At 49.9% G+C, this 14064-nt stretch overlaps 2 protein-coding genes across 7 annotated transcripts; both read left to right on the plus strand.

Moving 5' to 3' along the window:
- The first annotated feature begins 930 nt into the window (after nt 1-930).
- USF1 (upstream transcription factor 1) lies at nt 931-8446 on the plus strand. 4 transcript variants are annotated; one of them, XM_033195781.1, is made up of 11 exons: nt 931-1087; nt 4206-4298; nt 4682-4731; nt 4894-5009; nt 5347-5448; nt 5849-6044; nt 6284-6371; nt 6832-6890; nt 7033-7127; nt 7373-7501; nt 7694-8446. In XM_033195781.1, exons 2-11 carry the CDS (start codon nt 4291-4293, stop codon nt 7781-7783), a joined length of 933 nt encoding a protein of 310 aa, XP_033051672.1. In that variant the 5' UTR covers nt 931-1087; nt 4206-4290; the 3' UTR covers nt 7784-8446. The 4 variants fall into 4 exon arrangements, with proteins under 4 accessions (XP_033051672.1, XP_033051674.1, XP_033051675.1 ...); XM_033195783.1 differs by having other exon boundaries at nt 954-1087; nt 4176-4298; nt 7694-7783; XM_033195784.1 differs by having other exon boundaries at nt 968-1087; nt 4894-4978; nt 7694-8438.
- Nucleotides 8447-8667: 221 nt separating this feature from the next.
- Nucleotides 8668-10063, plus strand: TSTD1 (thiosulfate sulfurtransferase like domain containing 1). Of its 3 annotated transcripts, none has more exons than XM_033195786.1 (4): nt 8668-8816; nt 9023-9145; nt 9619-9781; nt 9868-10063. In XM_033195786.1, exons 1-4 carry the CDS (start codon nt 8741-8743, stop codon nt 9917-9919), a joined length of 414 nt encoding a protein of 137 aa, XP_033051677.1. In that variant the 5' UTR covers nt 8668-8740; the 3' UTR covers nt 9920-10063. The 3 variants fall into 3 exon arrangements, with proteins under 3 accessions (XP_033051677.1, XP_033051678.1, XP_033051680.1); XM_033195787.1 differs by having other exon boundaries at nt 9062-9145; XM_033195789.1 differs by lacking the exon at nt 9023-9145.
- Nucleotides 10064-14064: the final 4001 nt, after the last annotated feature.

A 14064-nucleotide genomic window follows, 5' to 3' on the forward strand; every position in this document is an offset into this window, starting at 1 on the left:
GTCTCATTACTCTTATTAAAGTCTTTGGTGATAGGTATTATATCTTCACATATTTGGCAAAACATTCTTTTTCTTCTTGTTGTTTGGGTGCTCTTCCTCAGTTGTTGTCATGGAGACTAGTGGCTAGAAACTAGAGCTAGGTTCATGGTGGTCACGAAATAAGGAAGAGAAACTTATATTTACATAATGCTCATTATGTGCCAGGAACTGGACTAAGTAGTAGCCTGTGCTCATAAAATCTATGTCCTTTGTTTTATTTAATCCACATAATTCTGGAAGGTTGGTGCTAGTATCTCCAGTTTATAGATGAGGAAACTAAGGCTCAATTAAGTCAAAATGTTTGCCAAAGGTCTCAGAGGTAAGAAGCGGCAGAGATGGGTTTGAAACCTGGATCTGTCTCGTCCCCAAGTTTGAATTCTTCCCATTATACCACACTACTCCAAATCCATTTAGGGTAGGTCTTGATTGAGAAGAATAGGAATCAAGATTCCTGTCACATAAAGTGTGAGCCTTTAGAAAACTAGAAGCTTTGGGGTCTTTGGGTTAGTGACTGCTGACGCGAATAACAAGGAACATACCCAGTTCTATGCATGCCCTGATAGGTCGTAATCTCTAGCGGTAGGTAATCTTTCAAAAAGACGCCCTGAGCCAAGATGGCCTCCCAAATAGCCCTTGTTAAAGATGGCGCCTCCGTCGGACGTCCCTCCCTTGATCTCAGCTGAATTCTCTCACTCTTTCTTCCTGGAATGAAAAAAATGCCCTGCCAGCACTAAGATGTCAGTACAAGTTAGTCGTCTCTTTCCCGTTCTTGTCGAAAGTGGCCAGGACTTCAGCTACATACTCCAGGACACGGCTGCTTCTCAGCTTCACAGAAATCCCACAAACACCACATCTCATCAAGATGGAGTGAGCGGAAGTGGGGCGTCTCTGAGTTTGAGTTTGTGGGCGGGGCGAGAGCGACACTTCCGCCCCTCACCAACATGGCTGCGGGCTGGAAGTGCGCATGAGCAGCTGTCTATGGGGCTACCTAGGTCGGGAGAGGGAGAACACAGTTGGAGAAAATCGGCGGCTGAGACGGCCTTGGCCGGTGAGTGTAGGACCGGGCAGAAGTCTGGAAACTAGGTGGACTGGCAAGGCAGGGCAGCTTTGATTTTGTTTCCTTTTTTCTGGTTAGAGAACACTGCTGGGGAGGAAGCCTTTGTTTTGGGCGGGGCGGGGGGGTGGTTGTGCTGGTTCTTTATCTTCTACCCTGCTTTGTGGGCCAAACTCCCTGCCCCCGAGCGCGAGCGTCCCAGCCCTCCTGCGCTGTCCAGCTGTGGGCCGCAGCCGCCGGCACCGGGCGCCTGAGCTCCCTAGTCCCCGATGTCCTTTCCTGCCTCCTCCGCGGAGCAGCTGGGGCGCGGGGCTAGACTGCCGGGCTGCGGGTCACGGCGCAGGCTCCCGGGCTCGCGCCTGGCAGGCGCTCGGCTCCGTAAGCGCCTTCTGGTTGGAGAGCCTGCAGGGAGACGCCTCATTCTCAGGCAAGGTCTAGGCGCCTGACTTCTTTTGGGAGTAGATTTTTTTCCCTTTGTGTCCAGACTTAGCAAGGGCTCTTACTGGGCCCTTCTGTCCTGAGCGTGCACAACACAACGTCCCATTCCAGTTTCCGTGTCACAGATCCCTAATGCTTAGGAAATGCTTCCGGATGTACAACTAAGATTTGAATAAGTACCCTGACCCCGTTGCTGGGTGTCCTCAGAGACTGCCCCGGCTGACAGCTGTGGCCAATAGAGATGCCTCCTGTGTCGGGCCCTCTATTTCGTTGCCTTCCCCTGCAGTCAGCGCGGCAAGCTTCGCAGGGCATTTCCTCTTCAGGTTTGAAGATGGAAATGTAGGTGGTCCCAAAACACTAGTGCTACTTCCCCTTATCGACTGGGATCTCCTTGCAGCGTTACTTCCTCTGGACGGTTTCACTTTCAGTTCCTTTTTCAACATTTTCCTCGGACGCAGTCTTTCCAAGGCTTATCCACTGAAAATTTTCCTTGGATAGGAAAGGTTTGGAGGACCTTATGGGTAGAGAATTTCTAAAAATCTTGCCCCTTTTGTGTTGGGATTATCTTACTGCTTTGTACTGTGTAGCTGTTTCTTTCTGGAGGCATGTCTGCCCAGCTCTTTGTTTTTCCTGCCCTCTGGCTGGGTGTCAGGGTCCTAAGGCAGAGCTTGTAGGTGGATTCTTCCCCCTTTGTCTCTTCTTCAGAACCCGGTTTTTTTTTTTACCCCTTCTTGCTGAGGCTCAGTTGATTTGGAGTTGTCATAGCAACATTTTAGCAACTGTGTTGTTCTACAGGAAGGCTTGATGAATAAAATAGAGGGTGCTTGAAGAGGATCCACTTGGGCTTTAGGGTTTCTAACAGATTATGTAAATCGGAATACCCCCAAACAAGAGTCCTGTCAGTAGAATGGGGCCCAAAGGCCAAGTCTAGTCTTTGTGGTCAGGGACATTCTTCCAGTGGTAGTGGGCTTGAGATTTCCTCTTCCTAGGTTTGAGAACAGAAATGTCTTGGTAGACAATATGTGGCTGAGAAACTGGAAGAAGTATCAGTGTCCATAACACGGTATTTTTTTTTTTTTTTTTTTGAGACGGAGTCTCGCTCTGTCGCCCAGGCTGGAGTGCAGTGGCCAGATCTCAGCTCACTGCAAGCTCCGCCTCCCGGGGTTACGCCATTCTCCTGCTTCAGCCTCCAGAGTAGCTGGGACTACAGGCGCCCGCCACCTTGCCCGGCTAGTTTTTTAGTATTTTTTAGTAGAGACGGGGTTTCACCGTGTTAGCCAGGATGGTCTCGATCTCCTGACCTCGTGATCCACCCGTCTCGGCCTCCCAAAGTGCTGGGATTACAGGCTTGAGCCACCGCGCCCGGCCTACACGGTATATTTTGATGGTGGGGCCAATACATGGCCCTTCCTGATTCCCATGAGGCTGCCATCATGGCAGGTCATAATAGCTTTAATAATGATCCATTTAGAAATGTGTTGTTGGCCGGGCGCGGTGGCTCAAGCCTGTAATCCCAGCACTTTGGGAGGCCGAGACGGGCGGATTACGAGGTCAGGAGATCGAGACCATCCTGGCGAACACGGTGAAACCCCGTCTCTACTAAAATACAAAAAACTAGCCGGGCGAGGTGGCGGGCGCCTGTAGTCCCAGCTACTCGGGAGGCTGAGGCAGGAGAATGGCGTAAACCCGGGAGGCGGAGCTTGCAGTGAGCTGAGATCCGGCCACTGCACTCCAGCCTGGGCGACAGAGCAAGACTCCATCTCAAAAAAAAAAAAAAAAAAAAAAAAAAAAAAAGAAATGTGTTGTTGGCTGGGTGCAGTGGTTCACGCCTGTAATCCCAGCACTTTGGGAGGCTGAGGCAGGCGGATCACCTGAGGTCAGGAGTTCCAGACCAACCTGGCCAACATGGTGAAACCCCATCTCTACTGAAAATACAAAAATTAGCCGGGCATGATGGTGGGCGCCTATAATCCCAGCTATTCAGGAGGCTGAGGCAGGAGAATCGCTCGAACCCAGGAGACGGAGGTTGTAAGCCGAGATTGTGCCACTGCACTCCAGCCTGGGCAACAGAGCAAGATTCTGTCTCAAAAAAAAAAAAAAAAGAGAAATGTGTTGTTTCGGCCGGGTGCAGTGGCTCACACCTGTAATCCCAGCACTTTGGGAGGCCGAGGTGGATAGATCATGAGGTCGGGAGTTTGAGACCAGCCAGGCCAACATGGTTTAGTAGAAACCCCGTCTCTACTAAAAATACAAATATTAGCCAGGCATGGTGATGTGCACCTGTAATCCCAGCTACTTGGGAGGCTGAGGCAGGAGAATCACTTGAACCCGGGAGACAGAGGTTGCAGTGAGCTAAGATCGCGCCACTGCACTCCAGCCTGGGTGACAGAGCGAGACTCTGTCTCGAAAAAAAAGCGTTGTTTCTGTCTTCCAGTATAATTATCCCCTCTCCACCAGGAGTTGGAGTGATAATGGAGGGACGAGGAACACTATTTGTAGAGTTGGTTTTTCAATCACTGTAGGCCAGTCCTCAACATCAGTATGGTGGAGGCTGATTGTCCCCTGCAGATGACTGGGTTATTTTCCTGGCTGTGTGTTCATGGAACCTAAGTTCTAGAACCAGAGATACTGTTCTGTTTCCTAGACTCACTGCAAACTTCATGATTTCTACCAGGACTTAGCACTCAGGCCTGTGAATCAGGAGATACAAAGACCTCCAAAAAAGGACCAGTTCATCGGATGTGCCCCCTCACAGAGAGATGAAGGGGTGAGTGAAGAAGAGGTAGGGTCTGGGATGAAAGATGGGTGGCCTGGAAGAATGCAAAATGGCCAAGAGCACTGCCTCTGGAGTCAGGCAGACCTGGATTCAGGTTGTACTCTATCACTTACTGTGTGATTTGGTTTCTTCATCTATAAAATGGAAATAGTGCTATCTATCTCATGGTGTTGTTTTTCGTATTAAATAAGTACATGTGATGTACTTAGCTTAGTGCTTATGTACATAGTAAACAGCAAACACTAGTTGTTATTCTAACCTAACTCAGCTTCTGTTGGGAATGCCAATGAGTTTGCAGCCATATGTTACTGGGCCAGTGAGCTTCTCATTGACTTCTTCCCATACTCTTCCTTTTCTCCTTTCACCACAAACAGGCAGCAGAAAACAGCTGAAACGGAAGAGGGGACAGTGCAGATTCAGGAAGGTGAGTGCTAAAGACAGAACCAAGACTAAGAACCCATCATGGCCTCCCTTCCTCCCCCACCAGACCATCTCCTGTGCATCCTCCTCCTTCGGTGACATGCACGTGGAAGGGGGGTAGAAAGGCAGTTAACTCACAGACTTTTCTTTTGTTCTTTTAATTCAGGTGCAGTGGCTACTGGGGAAGACCCAACCAGTGTGGCTATTGCCAGCATCCAGTCAGCTGCCACCTTCCCTGACCCCAACGTCAAGTACGTCTTCCGAACTGAGAATGGGGGCCAGGTAAGGGAGGGGGCCAGGTGGCTGCAGGTGTTATTTGGGGTTGGGATTGAGGGAGGTAATTGAACATGTCTTGGAGAGACCTGGCTTGGAGGATGAGTTGAAATAGTGGACTGTTTCAGGGGAGGGGGTGCTGATACTGGAGTAGAGACTGGTGTGAGGTTAGGTGTATGCTGAAACCTCTGTGTGGGGAAAGAAGGGAGAATGGCTCAATCCGTGTCTCTGAAGGACTTTGTTTTGGGGCCCTATCCAAGGGAAGCTTTATGAGGGGCCCTAGGATTCCCAACACTTAATCTTTTATTCTCTCTTTCCCTCCCTCTGCCTTCCTCTACACTTCTAGGTGATGTACAGGGTGATCCAGGTGTCTGAGGGGCAGCTGGATGGCCAAACTGAGGGAACTGGTGCCATCAGTGGCTACCCTGCCACTCAATCAATGACCCAGGTACAGGGTATGGGCTGGGGAGGTGACTAGAGTTCTGAGAAGTAAGATGAAGAAGGGTATTAGTAGGATGGGGGTGAAGGTAGGAACAGTGAGGCATCTAGGGCTGCCTTGTCCCAAAGCACTAGGCTCTTCTTTCCTGGATGTTTCTCTCTCTCTCTCTCTCTGTCTCCCCCGCCTCCCTCTCTCTCCCTCTCTCTCCCTCTCTCTGTCTCTCTCTCTGTCTCTCTCTCTCACTCTCTCTCTCTCCCTCCCTCTCTCTCTCCCTCTCTCTCCATCTCCCCCTCTCCCTCTCTCCCTCTCCACCCTACCCCCCACCCCAAGGGATAGAAGCTACAGAGTGGTGTAGTGGGAAGAAGTTTTTGACTGTTACCAGAATCAGTTCTCTTGCTCCCCTTCCCAGGCGGTGATCCAGGGTGCTTTCACCAGTGATGATGCAGTTGACACGGAGGGGACAGCTGCTGAGACGCACTATACTTACTTCCCCAGCACGGCAGTGGGAGATGGGGCAGGGGGTACCACATCGGGGAGTACAGCTGCTGTTGTTACTACCCAGGGCTCAGAGGCACTGCTGGGGCAGGCGACCCCTCCTGGCACTGGTGAGATACTGCATGAGGATGCTGGCTGAAAGGGCTAGAATAGGCTGTGGGACATGACTGGTGGGCAGTGAGCCTTCACTCATGACTCTTAGTGATCATTAAGATCTGGGCAGGCACTGAGTCCGGGGCTGCTCTTCTATTAACATGTTCTTTTTAGAGGAGGGGCCCAAGGTCTTCACCTCAGGACTTGGTGAGGTTCCTACCCATGTCCTGACAGAACCTACCCTGCATCTTCGCAGGTCAATTCTTTGTGATGATGTCACCACAAGAAGTACTGCAGGGAGGAAGCCAGCGCTCAATTGCCCCTAGGACTCACCCTTATTCCCCGTGAGTGACACTTGTTTCTTCTCAAATTTCTTAAGTGGTTTTTTTTGGTTTTGTTTTTGTTTTTTTTTCTGAGACAGAGTCTTGCTCTGTCACCCAGGTTGGAGTGCAGTGGCGTGATCTCAGCTCACACAACATCTGCCTCCAGGGTTCAAGCGTTTCTCATGCCTCAGCCTCCCAAGTAGCTGGAACTACAGATGTGTACCACCACCCCTGGCTAATTTTTGTATCTTTAGTAGAGACAGGGTTTCATCATGTTGGCCAGGCTGGTCTTGAACTCCTGACCTCAAGTAATCCACCTGCTTCGGCCTCCCAAAGTGCTGGGATTACAGGTGTGAGACAACACACCCAGCTACCCATAAGCGGTCCTAGTGCCTGCTAAATCTTGTATAATTCCTTAACCCCAAACTCCAGTCATGGACTTTTGTCTTCTTACTCTGGCCACCCTGGGCTCTATTGTCAGGAAGTCAGAAGCTCCCCGGACGACTCGGGATGAGAAACGCAGGGCTCAGCATAATGAAGGTAGGTATGATCCGGGTGGAGCTAGGAGCTGTCTGGTGTGGTCTCAGCAGTGATGTCTGAGGGGAGGAGGGTTAGGTAATTTTACTCTGGGACTTGTGGCGAGTTTTCACTGAGTCACTTTGTCCTCCACTTTGCCCCACAGTGGAGCGCCGCCGCCGAGACAAGATCAACAACTGGATCGTGCAGCTCTCCAAGATAATCCCAGACTGCTCTATGGAGAGCACCAAGTCTGGCCAGGTCATGGAAAGACCCTGGTAGTGGGCAGGATGCCTGAATTCTGTCTCCTGGTATTGTTTCCAGAAATGGTAGAAAGAGGGGCACACATGACAATAATCTTATCTCTCCCTGAGGTTCCTGTATCTCTGGGAGATATTATACCACCTTCCTTAGAGGAAAATGAGGTCCAAAGTATGAACCTACTTTTGGAAAGCAAGCTGGGTATCTGAAATCCTAGTCCTGATTTTGTTGACCTTATCTTGCAGAGTAAAGGTGGGATTCTATCCAAAGCTTGTGATTATATCCAGGAGCTTCGGCAGAGTAACCACCGCTTGTCTGAAGAACTGCAGGGGCTTGACCAACTGCAGCTGGACAACGACGTGCTTCGACAACAGGTCAGACTCCTACGCCCAGTGCAGCCCTTCTCAGCTCTGCTAGCCACTGACCCAGTTTGACACCCTCTACTTTGTTCTCCATGGAGAGGCCTTCATCTTTTCCCCCTTACCAGTGGATGTCTGAATACATTCAGGGGCTTGGTAGTGCCAACTTTACTACCCATTCCCTTTACTGCCTCCTTCCCATGTCAGGTGGAAGATCTTAAAAACAAGAATCTGCTGCTTCGAGCTCAGTTGCGGCACCATGGATTAGAGGTCGTCATCAAGAATGACAGCAACTAAATGTGGGGATTCAGGGGCTTTGGGCCCAAGAACTGCAGATAGCCCAGGAGCAACAGCCTAATCCTGTGCCCCTTTCCTTCACTGCCCACTTCTGGCATGGGACAGGGGGAAGTTCAGAAGGTGTGTCCTTGAACTGAGGCCCTGGGATATGGCAGCCTGCAGTGGTGTGAAACACACAATGTGGAGGTGCACTGACAGCCTTGCCCACCCCCACCATGCAACCCCTGGGCCCTTGTGCTCCTCTCGCACAATGCATGTGCTGCCTCCATGCTGGATACTGGACACACTAAACTGGGGGGCTTGTCCTGTACTTGCTTAGAGTGCCCAGCAGAGGGCTGCTGACAGGTGATGCTCTGGCTTGTCCCAGGACTCTGGCACTTCCATTGGTTCTTCCTTTCCCTGGAGCTGAGGTTTAGAGGTGCACCCTGTGGCTCAGGGGAGCAAGCTTACACAAGAAGTGGGGGAAGGATGTTTAGCAGTGGCTGGTGCCCATGAAGAGGAGATTGGCCAGCGAGAAGCTGAGGCCTATGCAGACGTCTCTGAAGCCGGAGAGAACAACAGGCAGGGGTCCACTTGGGGCCTTCCCCCTTATGGGGGTCTTTTTTTTTTTTCTTTCCTTTTTTTTTTTTTTTTTTTTTTTAAGGATAAAATTGTTCAAAGCCACAGTTGTCTGTTTTTCTTCCTTTTGTGGGGCCACAGGCTGGAAGGGAGGGGCATTGCTCTTTGACCAGTAAGGGCTGTGCTAAGTTCAGGGTGGGGTGCTGCTCCTGCACTTATTACCCAGAGGCCTGGTTCCTGTGCCAGACTGGTATGTCGTTTTTGGCCCACGCTACAGAATGTTAAGGGCTTCTGCTGTGGGCTGGTGCTAGAGGCGCCCCGAACAGGTGCTGCGGGGGCGGTGCGGGAGGCGGTGCCCTCGCTTCCGGATCCGGTCTCAGCTCTTGGAGGGAGCGGGAGATGCTGCAGGCTCCGAGAGGGCGGGCCGGGGCCGCACTCTGGAGACGCGCAGTTGCTGTGCGCACCATGGCTGGAGGTACCTGTGGGGGATGCCTGGGACGGCGGTCCTCTTGGCCCCCTGAGTTGAGGCGTGGCAGGGAGTGGGGTGGGGGAGCGAAGGGGCGTGGTTGAGGGATCTTCGTGCACACCCTACCGGGGAGGGGCGCTGCCAGGTGAGGGGATACCGTGGCGGCCGTGACTCCTAGGCCCCCTCTCCTGAAGGCTGTCGCGCCCCTTCCTCAGCGCCGACGGTCTCGCTCCCTGAACTCCGTTCACTCCTAGCCTCCGGCCGGGCCCGACTCTTCGACGTGCGCTCTCGGGAGGAGGCGGCAGCTGGGACCATCCCAGGGGCGCTCAACATCCCGGGTATAGGGTGGAGAGGGGACGCCCAGGTGGTGGAATAGAGCCGTTCAGGAGGGTCTTTGCCAGTGGGACCTCATTTAGGATGGAATGGGGAAGGCACTGATTATGGGGGTCCTGCATTCCCGGGAGCCAGCCCTCAGCCTCCTAGGAAGGACTGATGGGAGGCGGATCCTGGCATCGGAACTGGCCCATCCAGTTTGAGAAGACAGCAGGTGGAGAGGACAGGGGCAGACCAGCTTCTCTTGACCTCCCCAAGTCCGGACGCCTGAGGGAGCATGCCGCCCTGCCTCCTCACGGCTTGGGGAGTGGCTCGCATTCAAAAGTCGTTGGTTTCTGGTTCTTGAAATTGGGGTGGGGGTAGGGGATGGCTATCATATGTTGTTTGGGGGCCCTCAGGACCCAGCCTTTCCAGGCCCAGCTTCCGAACCTGAGTGCCAAACTGCCGGCTTTCCCTTCTACCCTCTCCACTCCTCCAGTGTCTGAGTTGGAGAGTGCTCTGCAGATGGAGCCAGCTGCCTTCCAGGCTTTGTACTCTGCTGAGAAGCCAAAGCTGGAAGATGAGCATCTCGTTTTCTTCTGTCAGATGGGCAAGCGGGGCCTCCAGGCCATGCAACTGGCCCGGAGTCTTGGATACACTGGGTACGGGGAGGTATGGCTGCTAGCTGGGAGGTGATGGGGACTACCTGTCATTCCTGTCCGTCTCTCACCCTTCTTTATCTCCACAGGGCTCGCAACTACGCTGGGGCCTATAGAGAATGGTTGGAGAAAGAGGGTTAGGCAGGAGGCAGCTTACTGATTGCCACCTCCTGGCCCCTTAATGGCCACCTTAACTAAGGGTGTGAAGGGGCTGACTTGGTGAGTTGGGCAACTCCTTATAGTGTTGTGCACACAAAAGCATCAAATAAAGAACATTTAATCAAAGTATTGGAAGCACTTAATGTGTCAGGTGTACTGAAAACAGTTCTAATCTTTATCTAGACCTCAGTTCAGTCCTGGATCATCATTTCTCAGCATTCATCTGCTTCCCCTAGCACTCCCCACATGCAAAATTCTAGCAGTTTCCTGAGAGGCTACAATATACAGTTCTTCTAGAATAGCTGTGTTCAACCCAGAATGCACATCAGAATCACCTAGCAAGTTTTTGTTTGTTTTATTTTTTAATTCAGAATATGGAGGGTGGAGCCTGAGCATTAGTGGCTTTATGGGCCCCTGGGGTGATTCTTATATGCAGCCAGAAGCAGGTACCACTGCTTTAGAGGTCAGCAAACTATGGCCCCAACTGGCTGGCTGCTGTGAACTTTGGTTATTGTCTATGGCTGCTTTGTCCATGGATTGAGGAGGTGAAAGGGCAATCCCAGGCCTTTGGGTGAGGGAATGGATGGCACCCTTCATCCCTACTGATGTGTCATGCACAGATTACAGGCGTGAGGAGCCTTTCCTGTGCCACCAAAACCAGGTTTCGGTTTTTATCAACACTGATCTCTTATACTGGATTTAACAAATTTAATTGGTTGGCTAGGCGCGGTGGCTAACGCCTATAATCCCAGCACTTTAGGAGGCCGAGGTGGCAGATCACCTGAGGTCAGGAGTTCGAGACCAGCCTGCCCAACATGGTGAAACCCCATCTCTACCAAAAATAAAAAAAGTGTCTGGGTGTGGTAGTGCACACCTGTAGTCTCAGCTACTTGAGAGGCTGAGGCAGGAGAACTGCCTGAACCCAGGAGGCGGAGGTTGCAGTGAGCCGAGATCATGCCACTGTACTCCAGCCTGGGTGACAGAGACAGATTCGGTCTCAAAAAAACCAAAATTTAATTGGTTAAAAAGATGAAATTATGCATGCTTACTGAAACAAAATTTAACACTACACAGTAGGTATATGGCTTCCCTCTAATATAGTGTATAGTTTGATGCATAATACATTTTAAATATTTTTGTGGCAGAGTTTTTATCTCTTAAGTTTGATTTTTGGAAAATGTATTCCTTAATCTGTGGAAGAGAAGATTGAGTCAGAAATGAATCTAGGGGCCGGGCGCGGTGGCTCAAGCCTGTAATCCCAGCACTTTGGGAGGCCGAGGCAGGCGGATCACGAGGTCAGGAGATCGAGACCATCCTGGCTAACACGGTGAAACCCCGTCTCTATTAAAAAATACAAAAAACTAGCCGGGCGAGGTGGCGGGCGCCTGTAGTCCCAGCTACTCCGGAGGCTGAGGCAGGAGAATGGCGTAAACCCGGGAGGCGGAGCTTGCAGTGAGCTGAGATCCGGCCACTGGACTCCAGCCTGGGCGACAGAGCGAGACTCCGTCTCAAAAAAAAAAAAAGAAATGAATCTAGGTTTCTGAGTTTTCATGCTTATGAAGAACTTATTTCACGCATTTCCTGCATTCCTTGCCTTTCTCTCACATCCTTTTCTTCCCGTCTGCCTTCTCCACTATACCCAGCCCCCATTCATTCATTCATTCATTCATTTTTGAGATGGAGTTTCACTCTTGTAATCCATCCTGGGATTACAGGCATGCGCCACCATACCTGGCTAATTTTGTATTTTTAGTAGAGACGAGGTTTCACCATGTTGGTCAGGCTGGTCTTGAACTTAAGTGATCCGCCTGCCTCTGCCTCCCAAGTACTGAGATTACAGGAGTGAGCCACTGCACCTGGCCCCTCCTACATCTTTTGTCTCATAGTAGGCACTCCATACACAATGAAATCTGCTATTCATCTGGGCTCTCCAGCTTCCCTGTCACACAGCTATCCTACTTTCTCCCGGGGCTCATCTTACCACATTACTGTATGAGTTTAGCCAGACATTGTTGAGTTTGGAGATAAAGTTGAAATATATGAAAGAGTCTAACCGAGAGTCTGGCAAATAGTGTCAGTTACCCTTTCCCCAAATACCCAAAACCTTTTGGTTTTCAGAAAGGTTGGGAAGTTTCTTCTGGGGCCTTATTTCCTTCTTTGTTTTGTCTTAACTCTTTTAGTCTTATGTTTTCCCCTGTGCAGGTCTTTATTATAATTTGGTTATAGCATTTTATTATTATTATTGAGGCATAATTTACTTATAATAAAATGCACAATTCTTGCTTGGCCCAGCGTGGTGATTCACGCCTGTAATCCTAGCACTTTGGGAAGCTGAGGTGGGCGGGTCTCTTGAGGCCAGGAGTTCAAGACCAGCCTGGCCAACATGGCGAAACCCTGTCTCTACTAAAAATACAAAAATTTGCTGGGCATGGTGGTGTTTGCCTGTAGTCCCAGCTACTCTGGTGGCTGAGGCATAGGCATGAGAATTGCTTGAACCCAGGAGGTGGAAGTTGCAGTGAACCAAGATCACGTCACTGTACTCCAGCCTGGGTGACAGAGCGAGACTCTGTCTCAAAAAAATAAATAAATAAATATAAAATGCACAATTATTATTATTTTTTTACCCTGTGGTTGGCAGTTTATTTTAAAAAAAACAACGCCCCAGTTATCACAGTTTCTTTTTAGTCCATTTTCCATAACAAAAGAAGCTACACAAAATTTGGGGGGAGATATTGTCTTTGCAGACTGACACATTTGCAGAGGGGTCATGAATAATAATGATTTCAAAGCTCCTAGTTTAACTCCTGAATCGCACAAAGAATAAATGACAATATAAGAATGAATTTTGTTTACAACAATATCATAATATAGCATTAATTACAATGCAGTCGTTGTAATTAAGTTCACAGTAAAATATTCTTTTTTTTTTTTTTTTTTTTTAAGACGGAGTCTCGCTCTGTCGCCCAGGCTGGATTGCTGTGGCCGGATCTCAGCTCACTGCAAGCTCCGCCTCCCGGGTTTAGGCCATTCTCCTGCCTCAGCCTCCCGAGTAGCTGGGACTACAGGCGCCCGCCACCTCGCCCAGCTAATTTTTTGTATTTTTAGTAGAGACGGGGTTTCACCATATTGGCCAGACTGGTCTCGAACTCCTGACCTTGTGATCCACCTGCCTTGGTCTCCCAAAGTGCTGGGATTACAGGCGTGAGCCACCACGCCTGGCTGCTTTCTTCAGTTTTATAACTGATGAGGTTTAGAGAGAATCCTGGAAGTAAACGGACCTGGCTCATTACATAACCATGCCCTGTGGCTTGATCAACATTAAGAGAACATTCCTCTTTCTCCTTCATTAGCTGTTTGGTTCATAACCCCGATAGGCTGTTCTAAGCGATTACCTTGCCGTTTAAAATTCTCTTTCCCTCTCCTCACAACTATTTCAGCAGGTGAGGTTGAAGTCTTAGAGTTTACCAGCTATATGCACTTCTCTTGCCTTACACCTCCCTTTTCATACTAAATTAAACTCTGCCCTTTCATCCTATGTTGTCTATCCCAGGTTTATATTTACCACAAACCTGTGTCATCATTTCTATTACACCACATTTTTGTTGTTCGTTTGTTTGTCTCTACTAATTGATTGTGAGCTTCTCAAAGGCAGGGCCTGGCTTTCACTTTCTTACCTCCAGTGCCTCAAACATGACTTCTCAGTAGGTGTCAGCTGAGCCTCACTAGCCTTCCGACCTTCAGAATCTTCTAATTTCAGCGTTTCTGAAGAATCACTGCCTGCCTGATCTTAAAATAACATTTTTATCTTATCAGTCAGAATTGATAATTTATAATAGGTCCTTGTTGTCTAGTGGCTCAAGCACTTGTCTCAGCCTGGCCTTTTGAGCAATCTGTAGTCTAGATCTGGTGCCACTTTGCCTTTCCAAACTTATCTTCCAGTGGCTGCTCCCCACAAGCTGGTTTTCTTCGTGTCCTAAGTAGGCCCTACTCCTTCCTGACGCTGGCCTTTACGTGCCATTTTCCCTGTTTGGGAAGTTTCCAGTCTCCTTTGTACTGTTCTGAATTTCACAAGAATTAGAAGAAGGTTTTTGGCATAAGACTTGTTGTTCTCATCAAGATGGCTTTTA

Source organism: Trachypithecus francoisi, unplaced genomic scaffold (assembly GCF_009764315.1).
Source record: "Trachypithecus francoisi isolate TF-2019V2 unplaced genomic scaffold, Tfra_2.0 Lachesis_group5, whole genome shotgun sequence".
NCBI classification, from domain to species: Eukaryota; Metazoa; Chordata; class Mammalia; order Primates; family Cercopithecidae; genus Trachypithecus; species Trachypithecus francoisi.

What these genes read in the sequence shown, in the direction of transcription:
- USF1 (XM_033195781.1), top strand. An exon ending in GGCGACCCCTCCTGGCACTG is followed by an intron (nt 6,045 to 6,283) that starts GTGAGATACTGC and finishes GCATCTTCGCAG; the next exon opens with GTCAATTCTTTGTGATGATG. An exon ending in AGAGCACCAAGTCTGGCCAG is followed by an intron (nt 7,128 to 7,372) that starts GTCATGGAAAGA and finishes CTTATCTTGCAG; the next exon opens with AGTAAAGGTGGGATTCTATC.
- TSTD1 (XM_033195786.1), top strand. Translation starts at nt 8,741, where the DNA reads ATGCTGCAGGCTCCGAGAGGGCGGGCCGGGGCCGCACTCTGGAGACGC. An exon ending in AGGGGCGCTCAACATCCCGG is followed by an intron (nt 9,146 to 9,618) that starts GTATAGGGTGGA and finishes CCACTCCTCCAG; the next exon opens with TGTCTGAGTTGGAGAGTGCT. An exon ending in CGGAGTCTTGGATACACTGG is followed by an intron (nt 9,782 to 9,867) that starts GTACGGGGAGGT and finishes TTATCTCCACAG; the next exon opens with GGCTCGCAACTACGCTGGGG.